Source organism: Achroia grisella, unplaced genomic scaffold (genome assembly GCF_030625045.1).
Source record: "Achroia grisella isolate CSIRO2021 unplaced genomic scaffold, CSIRO_AGI_Agris_v1 utg546, whole genome shotgun sequence".
Lineage (NCBI taxonomy): Eukaryota > Metazoa > Arthropoda > Insecta > Lepidoptera > Pyralidae > Achroia > Achroia grisella.
The window spans coordinates 5188791-5203594 of record NW_026712931.1 but is presented as its reverse complement, the minus strand read 5'-3'; the positions used below and the strand labels follow the sequence as shown (position 1 = coordinate 5203594).

The following is a 14804-nucleotide window of genomic DNA, read 5'->3' as shown; positions in this document are numbered from 1 at the left end:
CATCACAACTGACTTATATTATCTTTTATTAAAAAAGCTGACAAAGTTACATGTATAATTAAAAATTTACGTAATCTTTTTAATAAAACCTACAGATGGAACCGTGGTTGTTAAACTTAATGCTGAAACTGTATATGGAGCTCGCCATGCCTTGGAATCCTTCACACAACTCATATCAGCAGACAAGCCTGATTATTCCGACTCAGAAATATGTGGGCTACGTCTAATTTCTGGAGCTAAGATCAGGGATCGACCAGTTTATAGACATAGAGGTTTTGTTCTGGATACGTCTCGTCATTTCATACCAATGAAGGACATCATGAGAACTATAGACGGGATGGCAGCAACTAAGATGAACGTTTTTCATTGGCATGCCACTGATTCTCATAGTTTTCCTTTGGAGTCCAGTCGAGTGCCGCAATTGACAAGGTAATCTTCAAGAATTTTTTTCTTCTAATTCATAACGTTTTAATTCGCAGTTTTAAGTCGTCAACATAAACAAATTAATATCAGCGCAATGCTATTAAACTGTTACAGTATATCCTCAGCATATATCGAGTGTGTTGTCATATAAAATTAGTGCTGTAAACTAATTTTATATATGTGTGCATTATTGGCTGTTAATAAATTATTTTTTATTACATATTTGCATGGGTTTTTCTATCTCACATATGTCTGACATCAAGCCTATTTATTGTATTCCTGTAGAGGGGTGAGATATGGCAGTTACATTACTAGGAATTATGGTGTATCGTATTAGTCTTCTAGAATGTCAATGTAGAACAATGGAACGCTGGTATAGTCTGTATGTAATGACTGTTCTATACCTTGCGCTAGACGATGCCTCATCCTTACTAATATTATAAATGTGAAAGTAGGGATGTTGACCATCATGAAATTTTGTACACACATTCTTGGAGATAGATAGAATAAACATAGGATACTTTTTATTAAAAAAATAAAAATATTATTTATTTAATCGATTCAATACAAGTGAAGCCGAAAAAGCTATATCCTATAATTTCACTGCTTAATCAAACTGTACATCTGAAACATAGTTTACAAAGCAAGTTTCTTGGTGGCCGACTATTACTATTCTACTTTTAGTACGTGGCAGAATTTACTTAACCTTTTGTAATATTAGTAAATTTACAAAACCTTATAGGTACGGCGCATATTCACCATCTGAAATATATACAGTGGAGGAAGTGAGACGGCTAATCAAATATGCCCAAATACGTGGTATCCGTGTTGTCATAGAAATAGACGCTCCTGCACATTCTGGCAACGGCTGGCAATGGGGCAAGGTAATGTAATGGAACTCTTTATTGTATACTGAACAATTAGTACTATAAGTATTACAAATTTGCTTAACAGAAGGCGCTTAGCCCTTACCGCTAAATGAAATCTCCAACAGATATACGAAATACGAAATATCGACTGTCATTTAGTTATTCGATAATGTAAGAAATCATAAAATTGGTGCAGAATTGATAATGATAAATATTCAAAAGCTATAATAAAAATTTAATTTTTGTTTTAGATTCTATAGATTAATCGAAAGAAAAGATTTACATACATTTTCCTTTAAAATAATTATTTTAAAGGATAATGTATGTAAATAGAAAATTTGTCTATATTTATAATTATATTAGGAAACACATCCTGGCTAACTTAGTCATGTATGAAACAAGCTTAAACCAACTGTTTACTAGATACGTAAAAGGAGCCTTTATTCCTTTTCTGACATTGTTATCCTAAGAGATGATTAAAAAAAGTTCTCACGGGAACGGGAGATAACAAGATTATATGTAATTTTAACACATTAAGTACCTACTTAAAATACACTGCTATCACTTGTTAATGTTATACTGATATCAGAGTACAGGCTGATTTAAAAACCCACAATATTGCCCGTTTTAGATAGATTTTTATTACAGTCGAAGTATATATTATATATTTTTGTATGTTGGTTGCTAATCATAGGCCGTCATCCATAGATTTTTCATTGGCACGGCTGGCAGTGAAGTGCAAAATAAAGTGGCGAAAATGTATAACCGTAATCCAGCAATACAGTTTGTAAAATAAAATATCTTATGAGAAGATATCTTATGTATGCTCTGCTATTAACAAAACATAATCATAACCATCTAATTTATGGTTAACGGTGTTGGTGACAATTTTATAAATATTTTTTATTCTATTCAACACTGTGTAAAATATATAAGTTTGTCATTGTTTGTTTACCTAAATATATTTAAAAAAAATCTAAAAAACCTTAAGACTAATCTAAAGTATGCCTTTCATCCTCAGGATTACGGGTTTGGTGATCTGGCAGTCTGCGTCAACTCCGAGCCCTGGCGTCGTCTATGTATACAGCCGCCTTGTGGTCAATTGAATCCGGCCAACCCCGTTTTATACCGGGTACTGCGGTCCTTGTATAAAGACATAGCTGAAGTACTTCCTAAGCCATCATTGTTCCATATGGGAGGAGATGAGGTTTGTACCAATCGTATATAACTTAATAATGATAATGTAATGGGGTGAAGGGGATTGTCAGTAATGGGGATTAAAAATGTCTATATGTCGAGATAAATTCTGTCTTCAATTAAAATATCATTAAGTTCAGTTCACCTGTGCCTACACTTGTAATATTTCTGTCGACACTTGAGACACTTCCATTAGTTTACGTCTCAACATTGATTTAAGTTAAGTGTAAAATCAGTCTACGTCCCGACTCCGCGTCGACTGGACGCGTTATTAATAAACCATGTAGCACACTACCAATAAACTTAATAATGTACAATAAATCATACAATCATTTGGAATGTACAGGCACATCTTCACATTTATAATATTTGAGTCAGTTTTTAATACTAATTTTAAATGCGTAAATAGGGTCTATGTATAGGGCTATAAATCTTAATCCATAGAGGATTAAGATTCATTTATAGCCATTTAAAATTTTTATTATTATAATTACACAATAATAGATACGTAAGCGATTTTTCTTAAAATTCGAATGATGTATTGAGAAATATATTTAAATTCTTATAAAAAAAGTACAGCCCACATAACAACAATAACGTACGAAAATTCACACAGCGCTATCTATTCTCAAGTTACCAGTATTTGTAATTTGAATACTAAACAACTGATCGATATATGATACGATTTTTCTTTACATATATATTATAAATAGTCAACACCTATTTTAGGTTTCCGAAACACCTACACATAAATACAATATATAATTATACTGTCGTCTTACCTTTAGAAACAATGTTGCTCAATCTTATTTCCGGCAAATTTTAGGACAGAAATAGTTAAGCGATGGTATCTACCAGGGGACTTACATAAGACTATCATTTTAACATTTTCTGCTTTTGTTTCGAAACATTTTAAATTGTATAAATGTATTCTTGTGTAGACATAATCTATTATTCAAATTTAATTTTTAATTGGTGCTAATCCACTGGACTGCGGCCAATATTAAAATATTACGCAGAATACATTGTTTACGTTGTTACTACTACTTACTTACTTTACTAATGTCTGGCCACGAATTCGTCCGTATAATTATAATAACATCAACCCAAGCAAATCTAGTCTTGAGCTAACCAGAGCTGGCGGGTACTAGAAAATTGATAAAAATATTTCTTTTATTATTGTAAATATATACCCAAATATTTTCATAGAGAACACCTAGACCGAATAATTATACTCATTAATTAAAATGTTTGTATATTGCGAGGAATCAAACCCGCGACTGCGACGAGTAGGGTGCGAGTAAGGCGATGTGCTAAACCGCTAGACCTCCGGGGTCTTCAAATCATGATTGGATGGAATAAACAATAGACGATCTTCTGTACCTAAAACGCTCATAATTCTTGACATAATTAGTGCTTTAAACATATATACTCATTGTTATAATTTTTTTTTACGGTTGTTTACATTCTACATATTATGTAAACGGGTGATTTACCGTGATAATATATTATTTATGAGCTCCCGATATTTTGGCGTTGTTACAAAGGTCTTGGTCAAGGTCTACTAAAGATGGCAGTGGATGTAAAATAAATTGTGGATATATCGATTACAAAAATATTATTATAGAAAATATCTCGTTTATATAGTGTGTAAAAAGGTAATTACCGCGAAAAAAGTACTTACCTATTATACTACTAAGAATGTTGTACTTATCTACCTATTTGTGTATTATGCGGCGATTGAACCTAGAGCCCTTCGAATAATGGGTCATAGTGCTATAGATAATCGCATAAACAATCACTTGAACCTAATTTGATGCAATTTATGTACTTTTAGGTTTTCTTCGGCTGTTGGAATTCTAGTCAAGATATTGTTTCTTATATGGCTAACAAGGGGTTCGAGACCAATACAGAAGGCTTTATGAGGTTGTGGGCAGAATTTCAAGCTAAGGCTCTACAGTTGTGGGACGAGGTACTACTAGATGAAGGCATCGAACAAAACCAACCTGTTATGATTTGGTCTTCGGAATTGACTCAGGCACATCGCATTAAGAAATACTTGAACAAAGACAGGTAATTATTTTTGTTAACTTACATTACTATAACTATAATTTTATACATTACATATGAAATATATTCAGATCACGTAAATTAAAATATATTCGACTTTAAAAACAAACTTTATTTATTAAAATAATTTGCCAATGCGAGGAGCATTGGCAAATTATTTGATAGAGGCCAGTTATTACAAATCTAACTTATGTATATTAATTTAAAAGATTTACAATTATTTACATTTAAAATAACGATATCTGGAAGAATTGGTATATGGCGGTGTAACCTTGATTTATATTTTTTTATAGTAGAGATAAACCTACACAATTGAACAACCTATGTTACATTATTGCTAACTTACCACGTTACCGAAAAAGTGTTGTTTTTCAAAAACCGTAATCGATGTTTTTTTTTTTTGCGTCACTCAGTTTACAAAATGGAAAACTTAAAGTATAGAATATGTACGTATATACTATTATTATTATTAAGTATGCTTTGTCATTATGAATTCAGATACGTAGTAGAAGTTTGGGAGCCAGTGAATAGTTCGCTCCTGAATCAACTACTGCAGCTCGGGTACCGGGTGGTGTCTGTACCTAAAGATATATGGTACCTTGACCATGGCTTCTGGGGGAACACCAAATATTCCAACTGGCGACGTATGTACTCCTACGCACTGCCGAAAGACCCCAACGTTTTGGGCGGCGAGATAGCCATGTGGACTGAATACGTGGACAATGGAGTTTTAGGTAAGTATCCGATTGTTTATTCTTAAATCTAATGTTCATACATTCTCCTGGATATTACCCTATATGGGGTCAGCATGCACCACGCACAAGTACATTGTGGAAGGTGTTCCAGCAGTGGTATTTCCGAACCGATACGATATTGAAACCTTCAACGAAAGAGCTTATTCCTTATTAAAAGGCTGGCAACGCACTTGCAATTCCCCTGGTGTTGCCGGTCTTCATGGGAGGCGGAAATCACTTACCGCATAGGTGAGCCGCAGCTCGTTTGTCCCTTGTGCTATAAAAATAGCTCCTGATATTTTTAAGCCACTCCTAACAAGGAATGCAGATAATTTGATCTTAACTTATGTGGTGTATATACATGTACACCGTTTAATTTCGTTAAATAATAATAAAATACCAGAACAATACACACCGCGACATCTGCTCTCTCTAGGTAGAGTTTGCGTTACGATTACTAGATAACTGATATGAATACATAGATAATTTTTTTTGTAATTCATAATATAAATAGAAAACATCCAGATCGATTCAAACAGTCATACTCATTAAATTAATGTTCGTATCGTATGAGGAATCGGACCTGCAACCATCAGAAGTAAGGCGGTGTGCTAAACTGCTACACCACCGAACTCGTCTAGTGTGAATAATACAAGGATTGTGTACAGATACCCGCGTGTGGCCGCGCACGGCGGCAGCAGCGGAGCGGCTGTGGTCGGATCCATCGTCGGGTGCGCAGGCGGCCGAGGCGAGGCTGCAGAGGCTGCGCGCGCGGCTTCTGTCTCGCGGACTACGCCCCGACGCGCTCGCGCCCGCCTGGTGCGAGCAGCACGACGCGCGCTGCATCTGATGCGCCGTGAAACTACCCACCACGTGCCGGTTCGTGTCCTACTGTCTAATGTAACTAGAGTTCGCGACTTCTGTCTCGCGGTCTACGCTCTGACGCGCCCGCCTAGTGCGAGCGACTCGACGCGCGCTGCTTCTGATGCTTCATAGGACTACCCACCACGTGTCGATTCGTGTCCTACTGTCTAGTGTAACTAGAGGTCGCGACTTCTGTCTCGCGGTCTACACCCTGACGCGCCCGCCTAGTGCGAGCGACACGATGCGTGCTGCATCTAATGCGCTGTGAAACTATCCACCACTTGCTGGTTCGTGTCGCACTGTCTAATCTATCTAGAGGACGGGCGCCTTGCGGCCTGTGTGCCGATGCATTGTAACCTTTTACTTAACGTTCGTTTTAACATTTTCATATTAGATTTGTTATTTAACGAATAAAAAATACGTATTATACATATTGAAACCTTCAAGAAAAAAGATTTCATCGTAAAAGGCTAGCCACAAGCCAATTATATTTCTGCTGTTGCAGGTACTGAGGGCGACAGTAATCAGTTACCATCAGGCGATCCGCAGACCAGTTTAGGTAAAACGATAAGCTGTAAAAAGTATGCATTTTTTGTGTGACGGTATTTAATATATACCAAAAATGTATTTAAGTATTTTTATTATACTGTGTTTGGGAATAGATGACGCTGTATTGTTCACTAGTATTTAATTATATTATTATTAAAATCTGACGAGTACAGGATATCAACTTTCGCATGTATATATATATATATATATATATATGCTGAGTCGTAGGGATTTTGGGACCATATTAGTTGTAAAATAACATTAGATTATAATATTTACAATCAAATTCAATTTATTACATTGACATTGATTTATTAAAAAAATAATTGTATTGTATAACTTGCTATTACATGATTCATTTAATACGATTTGTATATTATATTTTATTCACTTTTATATGTAAATTCCGACTACATTTTATCAATGCACTATTGATTTATAAATAATTCATGTACGATATGCATGGCGGTTAGGTATAAATGTACCTAATTATATATAAAAGAAACAAATATTTTAATAACATATGGTATCAAATTTATTTTAACCATTGAAGGATTTGTGAGTACTAAAACTAAGTATGGAGTATTGAATGGCTAGCGCTAACGGAATACGTTGTCAATGGAGGATGATGAACATGAAGTCAGACCGTATTAGAGAATTCACTAGGAATTAACTACGTCGGTTTCCAGGGAAGACCGTATGTAGGTCGACCAGAGATGGTACATATCTTGTCCATGTTTTGGCGATTTTATGAATAGACGCCATTGTTTAAATGAGTAATGATTTTACATAAGGTCTCAACAATTAAATGCAGCCATTTAGGTGGTAATAGGTAATATTATTTATAAAATATTATTCATATGAAGGAAAGCTTATTGTGATAGGTTTGTTAACGGTGTTTAATAAATTAAATGAGTGTTTGTATTTCATAGTGTGTATATTTTAGTTTCAGACTTAGAGAACTACAATTTATACTAATTTAATATTAGCTGAATTAGATTCTCCTCACTGAAGTACATTATTTTGAAATTGTATTACAATGACTACAATATTGATTTTTTTTATCGGTAAATATACCTTAAACTTATATCATTGGAAACTGTTGTGACATGAATGATATATAAAATATTTAACAACGTACTCGCATCGAATTTTTTTAATCATGATTTGTTTAGCAATGGTTAAAGAATTGCTCAAATTAACGATCATTATGAAGTAATATTTGTAAACAAAATTATTATATGAAAAAAACAACATGTGATTAATAAAAGTCTCTTGTCCAAAAGACTGATAAACATAATTATTTTGCGTTATAAAAATATAGCATTTGTAATTTAGTTATAGATAAAATGGTATACTTTTCTAAATGTTATGTTTTGGATATTCATTTGCCTCACACTTTTAGAATAACCAACGAATAATCAATGTTCCAATTTTTCAAGGTTTCCAAGGGGAACCTCTCTATTACTACTCTAGTGATAGAATATATTAGAAATTGGACTACTGGTAGTATGGGTTCTAATATGTACTAACAATCTCTTCCACACAAAAAAACGCACAGTATTTTGTGATATCTTTAACAAACTGGTTCTATGTTCGTAGACACATTTTGGATATAATGACCAAGTTGCTATATCTTTGCATATACATTAATCCTGTTGTCTGTTTGTAAGTAATTAATTGTATTTAGATATATTTTTGATGTGATACTTAAACATTATATTGTATTATTGTAGGCAATGAATAATTAAAGGTGCTTCAAACTAAACAGACTTGTATTTTTTATTACCTTCGTTAATTAAGCTAAAGGAAGTGACTACATCAGACACAGAAATTGTTATTATTGTGCCAATTACTTCTTCATATGAACGACAATTACATTTTCCTTCCGCTGGATATATTATATTTTGAGCAAGTTGTTTCTTCAACAATTCTTGTACATATACTACTGATCACGAATTAAAAACACGATATTGATAAATAATTAATAATCAATAACGTGATTTATATTCGTGAATTTTCTTTGTTTAGTTCTGTGAATTATGAACTTATATAATTTACTAATAAAACTGGGTTTTAAGAAAACAACTGGGATTAAATATGCTTATTTTAATTATGTTTCACAATTAATATGAACTGCCGGTAATAAGTATTCCATTCAATACAATGATTTATAATCCACTCAAATGATGAATTATTGCAGGAATATCTGGAAGTATGGATTTTACAATATATGAAATTTCCTTTTGTAACATTGATATATTCCCGTATCTCCTTCGATATTTTCGGTATATCGAAGGAGGATATATATATATAGGAGAACAAAATTAGATCCTCATACCTCTCCTCATTTTCATACCTAGGATGGATGTTGGTGGTAAGCTGTTACTTTCTTATGAGCACTGACAAATTACAATATCTACAACTTACAATGTATACAAATAAATAATATGGAAGTATGTTTGTAATTTCAAATTACCAGCTTTTCACTAAATGTATATATTTGTTTATACGATACTACATAAAAAATGTCTGTCTATCTGTATCTGTCTGTTTATTTCCTATCCTCTGAAACAGGTAAACTAGTTTTGACGTGACTTTCACTTGTAGATAGGTAATGTAAGAACAATCTTAGGCTACTTTAATTTTAGAAATTTTAATTATTATCATAAAAAATAATTTAATTCAATGTGGATAAAATCGCAGGTAACAGCTAGTTTATCATAATCTACAGTTATTGCGTTGTGCTAAATCCGTTAACAATTTGCCTCTAGACTAATATAGACAATGTAGGGTAACAAGATAGATTAGCTATGATTACGGCGGTTTTTTATACTACTCTAATGCTGTTAGCCGCAGATGGACTTTATAGCAGACTTTACTTTCACCGGACTACCGGACGATAGGGGCCGAGTGTAGACTGCACTCCAACTCCGCGGAAGTACTTATGATGCGGCTAAGGCCAACTCCCGCCTGTCGGATACGACTTTACTCTAAGGGCACAGCTAGGGGTTTGAATCTTAGCTCAGGCTATCGTCATTTCGATCTCCGTTTGAATTTAACGGGGTCAGTTCAGTTAATCAGAGGGGGATTATGGCGTATCACGCGGCAGTAAAAGCGACCGGTCCGGACAAAACCATAAACACTTACTAGTGTTATCAGGTCCTACAGGAAACTCAATAACGTCAGTCAGTTTAACTACAAAATTACACAATATTTTTAACAAAAGATTCTACGGATTTATCAGTTATACATACAGTAATAATATTAGTAGAGAAATATGTACATAAAGAAAGTAATATTTATATTACATTTTTTTGTAACGTCTTATAGCTATTAGCTGACGGTCTGTTGTCAACTTATTTGTATCCTGTGCTCTAATTTTCAAGTTTACAAGAAATGACAATGTGTATATGTTTATGCGTTCGTGGTTATCTTACGCAGTGGAATGCAGTTCTTACCTAATTACTGATTATGATACTTTCTTACCACTAAGTAGATCATATAGTTTGTAATCCAGTAATCTTGGTTATCAATTGGCCATTTGAATAGATAGAGAGAAAGATTCCGAAATAACTATTTTAGTATCATCAGCTAATAAATTAATATATGATACCTAATACGTTGCAAATATTGTATTATCACTATGAGTATTTTAACCATTTATTTTGTTTGATCATTATTAAGAAAATGCTAATGATCGTAAAAAATTAAATCCTAACTTATATTTCTTTGGTGTTTTTAACAATCTAATTGTTTATTGTTATGTGGTTCAATTAACTAATAATAAATATCGTCAGATTTGTAGTCTGATACTTTCAAAAGCTCTAATTATTTTTTGTATTGACAAAATATTACAAAATCGAGCTTGTTATTTGAAACGTTGAATTAGATCATTTTTATTTAAGTGCAATACTTTGATTATATTGATACATTATTTCTACTAACGTCTCTTTCAACATTCGCATGTTTTAAAGAGCCTAAGCTTAAATCGTTTGGTACCAAATCATGTAATACAGTATTACTTCGGAATATACCCGTAGCTATTCTATTTGCAAGTCTTTCTGATTCTCTTAGATCATCGTCTTTCGAGGAATGTGATGTAAGGTCTATTTCTGTATCACTGTCACTGTCGCTTGTTTCTTTATCACGTCTTGGACGATAAGCCAAATTCTGGGGTTCTTCCATAGATGTAGCACAAGGACAATGGTTTTTTGTCATCACCCTTAAATCTGTGGGAACTATTTCAGAATTGTCGATTTGTGGCGTCATTAGTAATGGTGGGAATGCAAAAGGTTGTTGAAGCATTCTTCCATCTTCGTTACCATATATTTGAGAGGAGATATCGTGTGGTGGGTTGGGCATCGGATTAAGTTGATCTGACAAAGTGTTGTGAAGATACGTATCCTGTCCCGGTGATTTATGTTCTCTAGATTCTAGTGTCTGCGGTTCAGGGGATTCCTTTTCTGATGGTGATTCTGGAGCTTCTGGCGAAGAATCTGGAGGTTTAGCATGACCTGCAATAAAATAAAATAAAATATAACCAATTTTAAACTATACTGTCTAGTTATATGAATCATATTCATCTATAAAAAATACTTATTAGTAATTTATTTCATTAAGGTCATTTATAAATAGAAAATCTGTATGAAATTGGTACATAGCTTTTGAAACTGTTATAGAAACGATAGTTTCATAACGTAACATTCAAATTCAACAAAATAAATTAAAATTAGACATGCTAAAAATCTGAATAATAATGAAAAAACAGAACAACAGAATAGAATAGAATAACATTTACTACTTCATACATCACAACAGAACAATGATGAATCCATAAAAAAAATATTATACAGAACATGAAATGATTTCAGGAGTAAGTCCTGTCAAATGTAAATCTATAATAAAATCAAATATACAATGAAAATCTATTCAGAATTGAAGATAATGATAGCTCACAAAGATGTCACGTAACATACTTATAAAGAAAAAAATAATTGAATTGATAGAGAGAGAACAACTAGAGAAAAACAACAACTTAAAAAAATACTGAGATTTACCTGTTTAATTGTTTGTTAAAAATAATAGAATACACGATGGCACCTCACATAAAGCGAACACCGTCGCGATAGTAATATTTTCGAGCAAACGGTCTGAGATGCGGTTGTATGCGGTGCTTTAATTCAAAGTCAAAATCGTTTATTCATATAGGATATTACTTTACCATTTATGAACGTAAATTTTGTTTTTCATTATCTCTATTATTTAATTCAAATACCAGCTTTAGTTGTGAAAAACGGTTAAGATAATGAATTATCATACTGCTTTTTTAACACTCGGTTATTTCACTAATGCCAAATGCATTAGTGAAATAGCGCATCACATCACATCGTATCTCACCGCATTGATTGATTATAGAAGATTGAACAGGTAAAAACACTTTATGAACTTTGGAATTAATTATTCTATTTTTATTGTCCTACATAAGCTATTAGGTATTACTAAAATATGTGCGCTGTTTGAACATGAACTAGATTGTATTAGAGGTATTAGCAGATTCGGCATTACTGCACATTTAATAAATCTATTTTACTTATTCAACTAATAATTTTATTTACTCCCAATCTAATTTCCCTTTTTTATATCAGTTAAGAGTATTTTATTACTTGTGAACTGAGAGCTGGTAAGCACTTTGCCTAGAGGGTAAGTATGGCTATGCAAAGCTGCCAGTATCTTGGGTACGCTGCCTCGATGTGCCGTGTTGGAATTCAATGATTGTTTTTTTTTTGTGATTATTGTTAATATATGTATAATATTTATATCAGTGTAAATAATAAATGTTTAAAGTTAAATATATGAAAATACCTTGCAAGGATAGAGGTGGAGAACCAAGACCCAGACATCTCATGCGCCACGCGTCCTGAAGTAACTGAAGACGAGCTTGCTTGCGCCATTTGGCTCGTCGGTTTTGGAACCAGACCTAACAACGTATTGTAGAATTAATATCTACGACTACATATAATAATTTTTTTTAAGCATTATTATCATAAAATAATGACGTATTAAGAAATATCTATTGGCAGCTTAGTTGTTAAAATATTAAGATAATAATTTGTATATTTATCAACGTTTCAATGAAATAATTAGAACCAGTAGGTACCAAAAAATACAAAAAAATTAAATTAAATTTATTAAAGACAAAACTCCAAATAAAATACTTTGTTCTGAACCTCGAATCCACGCACAATATTATTTTGTACAGTTTATTATGTTCTACAGTACAAAATAGAAGTGAGGTGTATATTCGTAGTTCAAAAAGAATTATATTGTCATTTCAAAAATATTTGTCCTATGTCTTACATGAAGAAAGAACAGAATAATTAAGAATACATTTTTGGATCGATAAACAGTTACCTGTACTCTAGCTTCAGATAGGCTAATTCTCAAGGCTACCTCTTCTCTTAAGAACACATCAGGGTAGTGTGTTTTCTGGAACAATGACTCTAATTCACTGAGCTGCTGGGGTGTGAAGGTGGTTCGATTCCGTCGCTGTCGGCGTCTCCCAAACATGTATTCGGTAAGCAGATCTCCGGGCAATGGAGAAAGGTAAGGACCAGCCATTTCGTCAGTTTGCTTACTTTTAAAATGACTAAACTGATAATTTCAAGTTACAATTAATAACTATTTCAAATAAGTTATATTTAATATTATTCAGTAATATTGTTGATATAAATTTGATTAGAGCAAAATATATATTATTTAACTGTAAATATCCGTCGATTTTCGAATACGTCACTGATATTACAAACTTTTCGAACACAAACCACTAAAAAATGTTACCCTCAATGGCATCAGTACGGTACTGTTTGAGTTTGCGAAAATCTTTTGGAGAAAACCCCAGTGGCTCCACCCCGTACGAATCGAATGGCGTGTGTGATTGGCTAAAGAATACAGGGGTTGGAAAATACAACCAATGAGGGGCCACTTTGGGGGTAGATTTTCATAGGTGTAGATTAAGTTATGGCGCACCTAGGTACCTGTAAATATGAATAATGTATATTATTAGTGCATTAAGTCAACTCGATTTCAAAAGGCAATAAATACGAGTATAAAGCGGAATATCTTACCATATTCTCCATTTCTAATTATAAAAAAAATTGTTAAAAGAGAAAACAAGTATTTACATATCAATATATGTGCTTTTATTATCATTTGCCGTTATCAGATTCTTAAAATTTCAACTATGTATAAAAAACATACACATTTAAACAATTACATATGTATCATTATTATTAGTTTTTTTATTAAGTGATAAAATATTACATCTTAATAGTTTATTTCATATAGAATGTATAAAATTTTAGAAGTTTTAGTTTTAAATATAAGCTAGAAATTATATAGATAATAATAGTATTTAATAAAAAAAACTTTGTTTAAACATTATTATTTTTAATCAAAGAATTAACATATTAACATTATCATTGATGCAATTTCTTGGTGCCTTTAATTCAGATAAACTGATTATTATTTTGTCTATAGGTTTTCTATAATATGAAGTGAGTATTTTAAACTTAGATTATCATTAGGTATAATTAGTTTTGTTTCGTTTGTTTTGGTAATCTAGAAAATAATCCAAACATAACAGAATACAGTTTATGTATTTTACATAAAATGTATACAAAGTTGAAGCGTTGTGACAATACGGATTCAAGCGTTTGTTATATGTGAAATTAATTACATATATTAATAATTTAAAAAAAAAGTTTTGCTAAAATATAAAATTGTCTTAACCTTTGCTCATTATTGATACAAAAAACGATCCAAATTCAAATTTTGGCGCTTATAATTTATTTTGTTTTATTGAATAAAGACAATGATTTCGTCTATTTATTATTTTGTTCTACAGTATTTATTAGATTATTATTATTTACTAATTCATGTCAATACTAGAATAAACAACTATAAACTGCATAGCATACGATATCTTTTTTTATAAAGTGATACAAGTCCAACAGGAGAACGATAATAAATTGTCGTAATTATATCAGATTGTTGACATTTAAATTTAATTTAAATATATTAATGTTCTTCATATATT

At 32.3% G+C, this 14804-nt stretch overlaps 2 protein-coding genes across 3 annotated transcripts in view; one reads left to right on the top strand and one right to left on the bottom strand.

Moving 5' to 3' along the window:
• The window catches only part of LOC131848036 (chitooligosaccharidolytic beta-N-acetylglucosaminidase), a 49966-nt gene extending 43228 nt beyond the window's left edge, over positions 1 to 6738 (top strand). For both annotated transcript variants that reach the window (XM_059197789.1, XM_059197788.1), the window contains 7 exons: positions 96 to 429; positions 1166 to 1307; positions 2314 to 2499; positions 4327 to 4562; positions 5058 to 5293; positions 5962 to 6172; positions 6663 to 6738. In XM_059197789.1, coding sequence (XP_059053772.1) covers positions 96 to 429; positions 1166 to 1307; positions 2314 to 2499; positions 4327 to 4562; positions 5058 to 5293; positions 5962 to 6143 — 1316 coding nt within the window. In that variant the 3' untranslated portion in view covers positions 6144 to 6172; positions 6663 to 6738. The remainder of the gene's footprint in view (positions 1 to 95; positions 430 to 1165; positions 1308 to 2313; positions 2500 to 4326; positions 4563 to 5057; positions 5294 to 5961; positions 6173 to 6662) is intronic.
• A 2303-nt stretch (positions 6739 to 9041) lies between these two features.
• LOC131848208 (homeobox protein prophet of Pit-1) lies at positions 9042 to 13547 on the bottom strand. Its single transcript, XM_059197994.1, has 3 exons — positions 13121 to 13547; positions 12572 to 12686; positions 9042 to 11223 (listed from the first exon to the last, which is right to left on the bottom strand). Exons 1-3 carry the CDS (start codon positions 13325 to 13327, stop codon positions 10628 to 10630), a joined length of 918 nt encoding a protein of 305 aa, XP_059053977.1. The 5' UTR covers positions 13328 to 13547; the 3' UTR covers positions 9042 to 10627.
• Positions 13548 to 14804: the final 1257 nt, after the last annotated feature.

What these genes read in the sequence shown, in the direction of transcription:
- LOC131848208 (XM_059197994.1), bottom strand. Translation starts at nt 13,327, where the DNA reads ATGGCTGGTCCTTACCTTTCTCCATTGCCCGGAGATCTGCTTACCGAA. An exon ending in TATCTGAAGCTAGAGTACAG is followed by an intron (nt 12,687 to 13,120) that starts GTAACTGTTTAT and finishes ATACGTTGTTAG; the next exon opens with GTCTGGTTCCAAAACCGACG. An exon ending in TCCACCTCTATCCTTGCAAG is followed by an intron (nt 11,224 to 12,571) that starts GTATTTTCATAT and finishes ATTTTATTGCAG; the next exon opens with GTCATGCTAAACCTCCAGAT.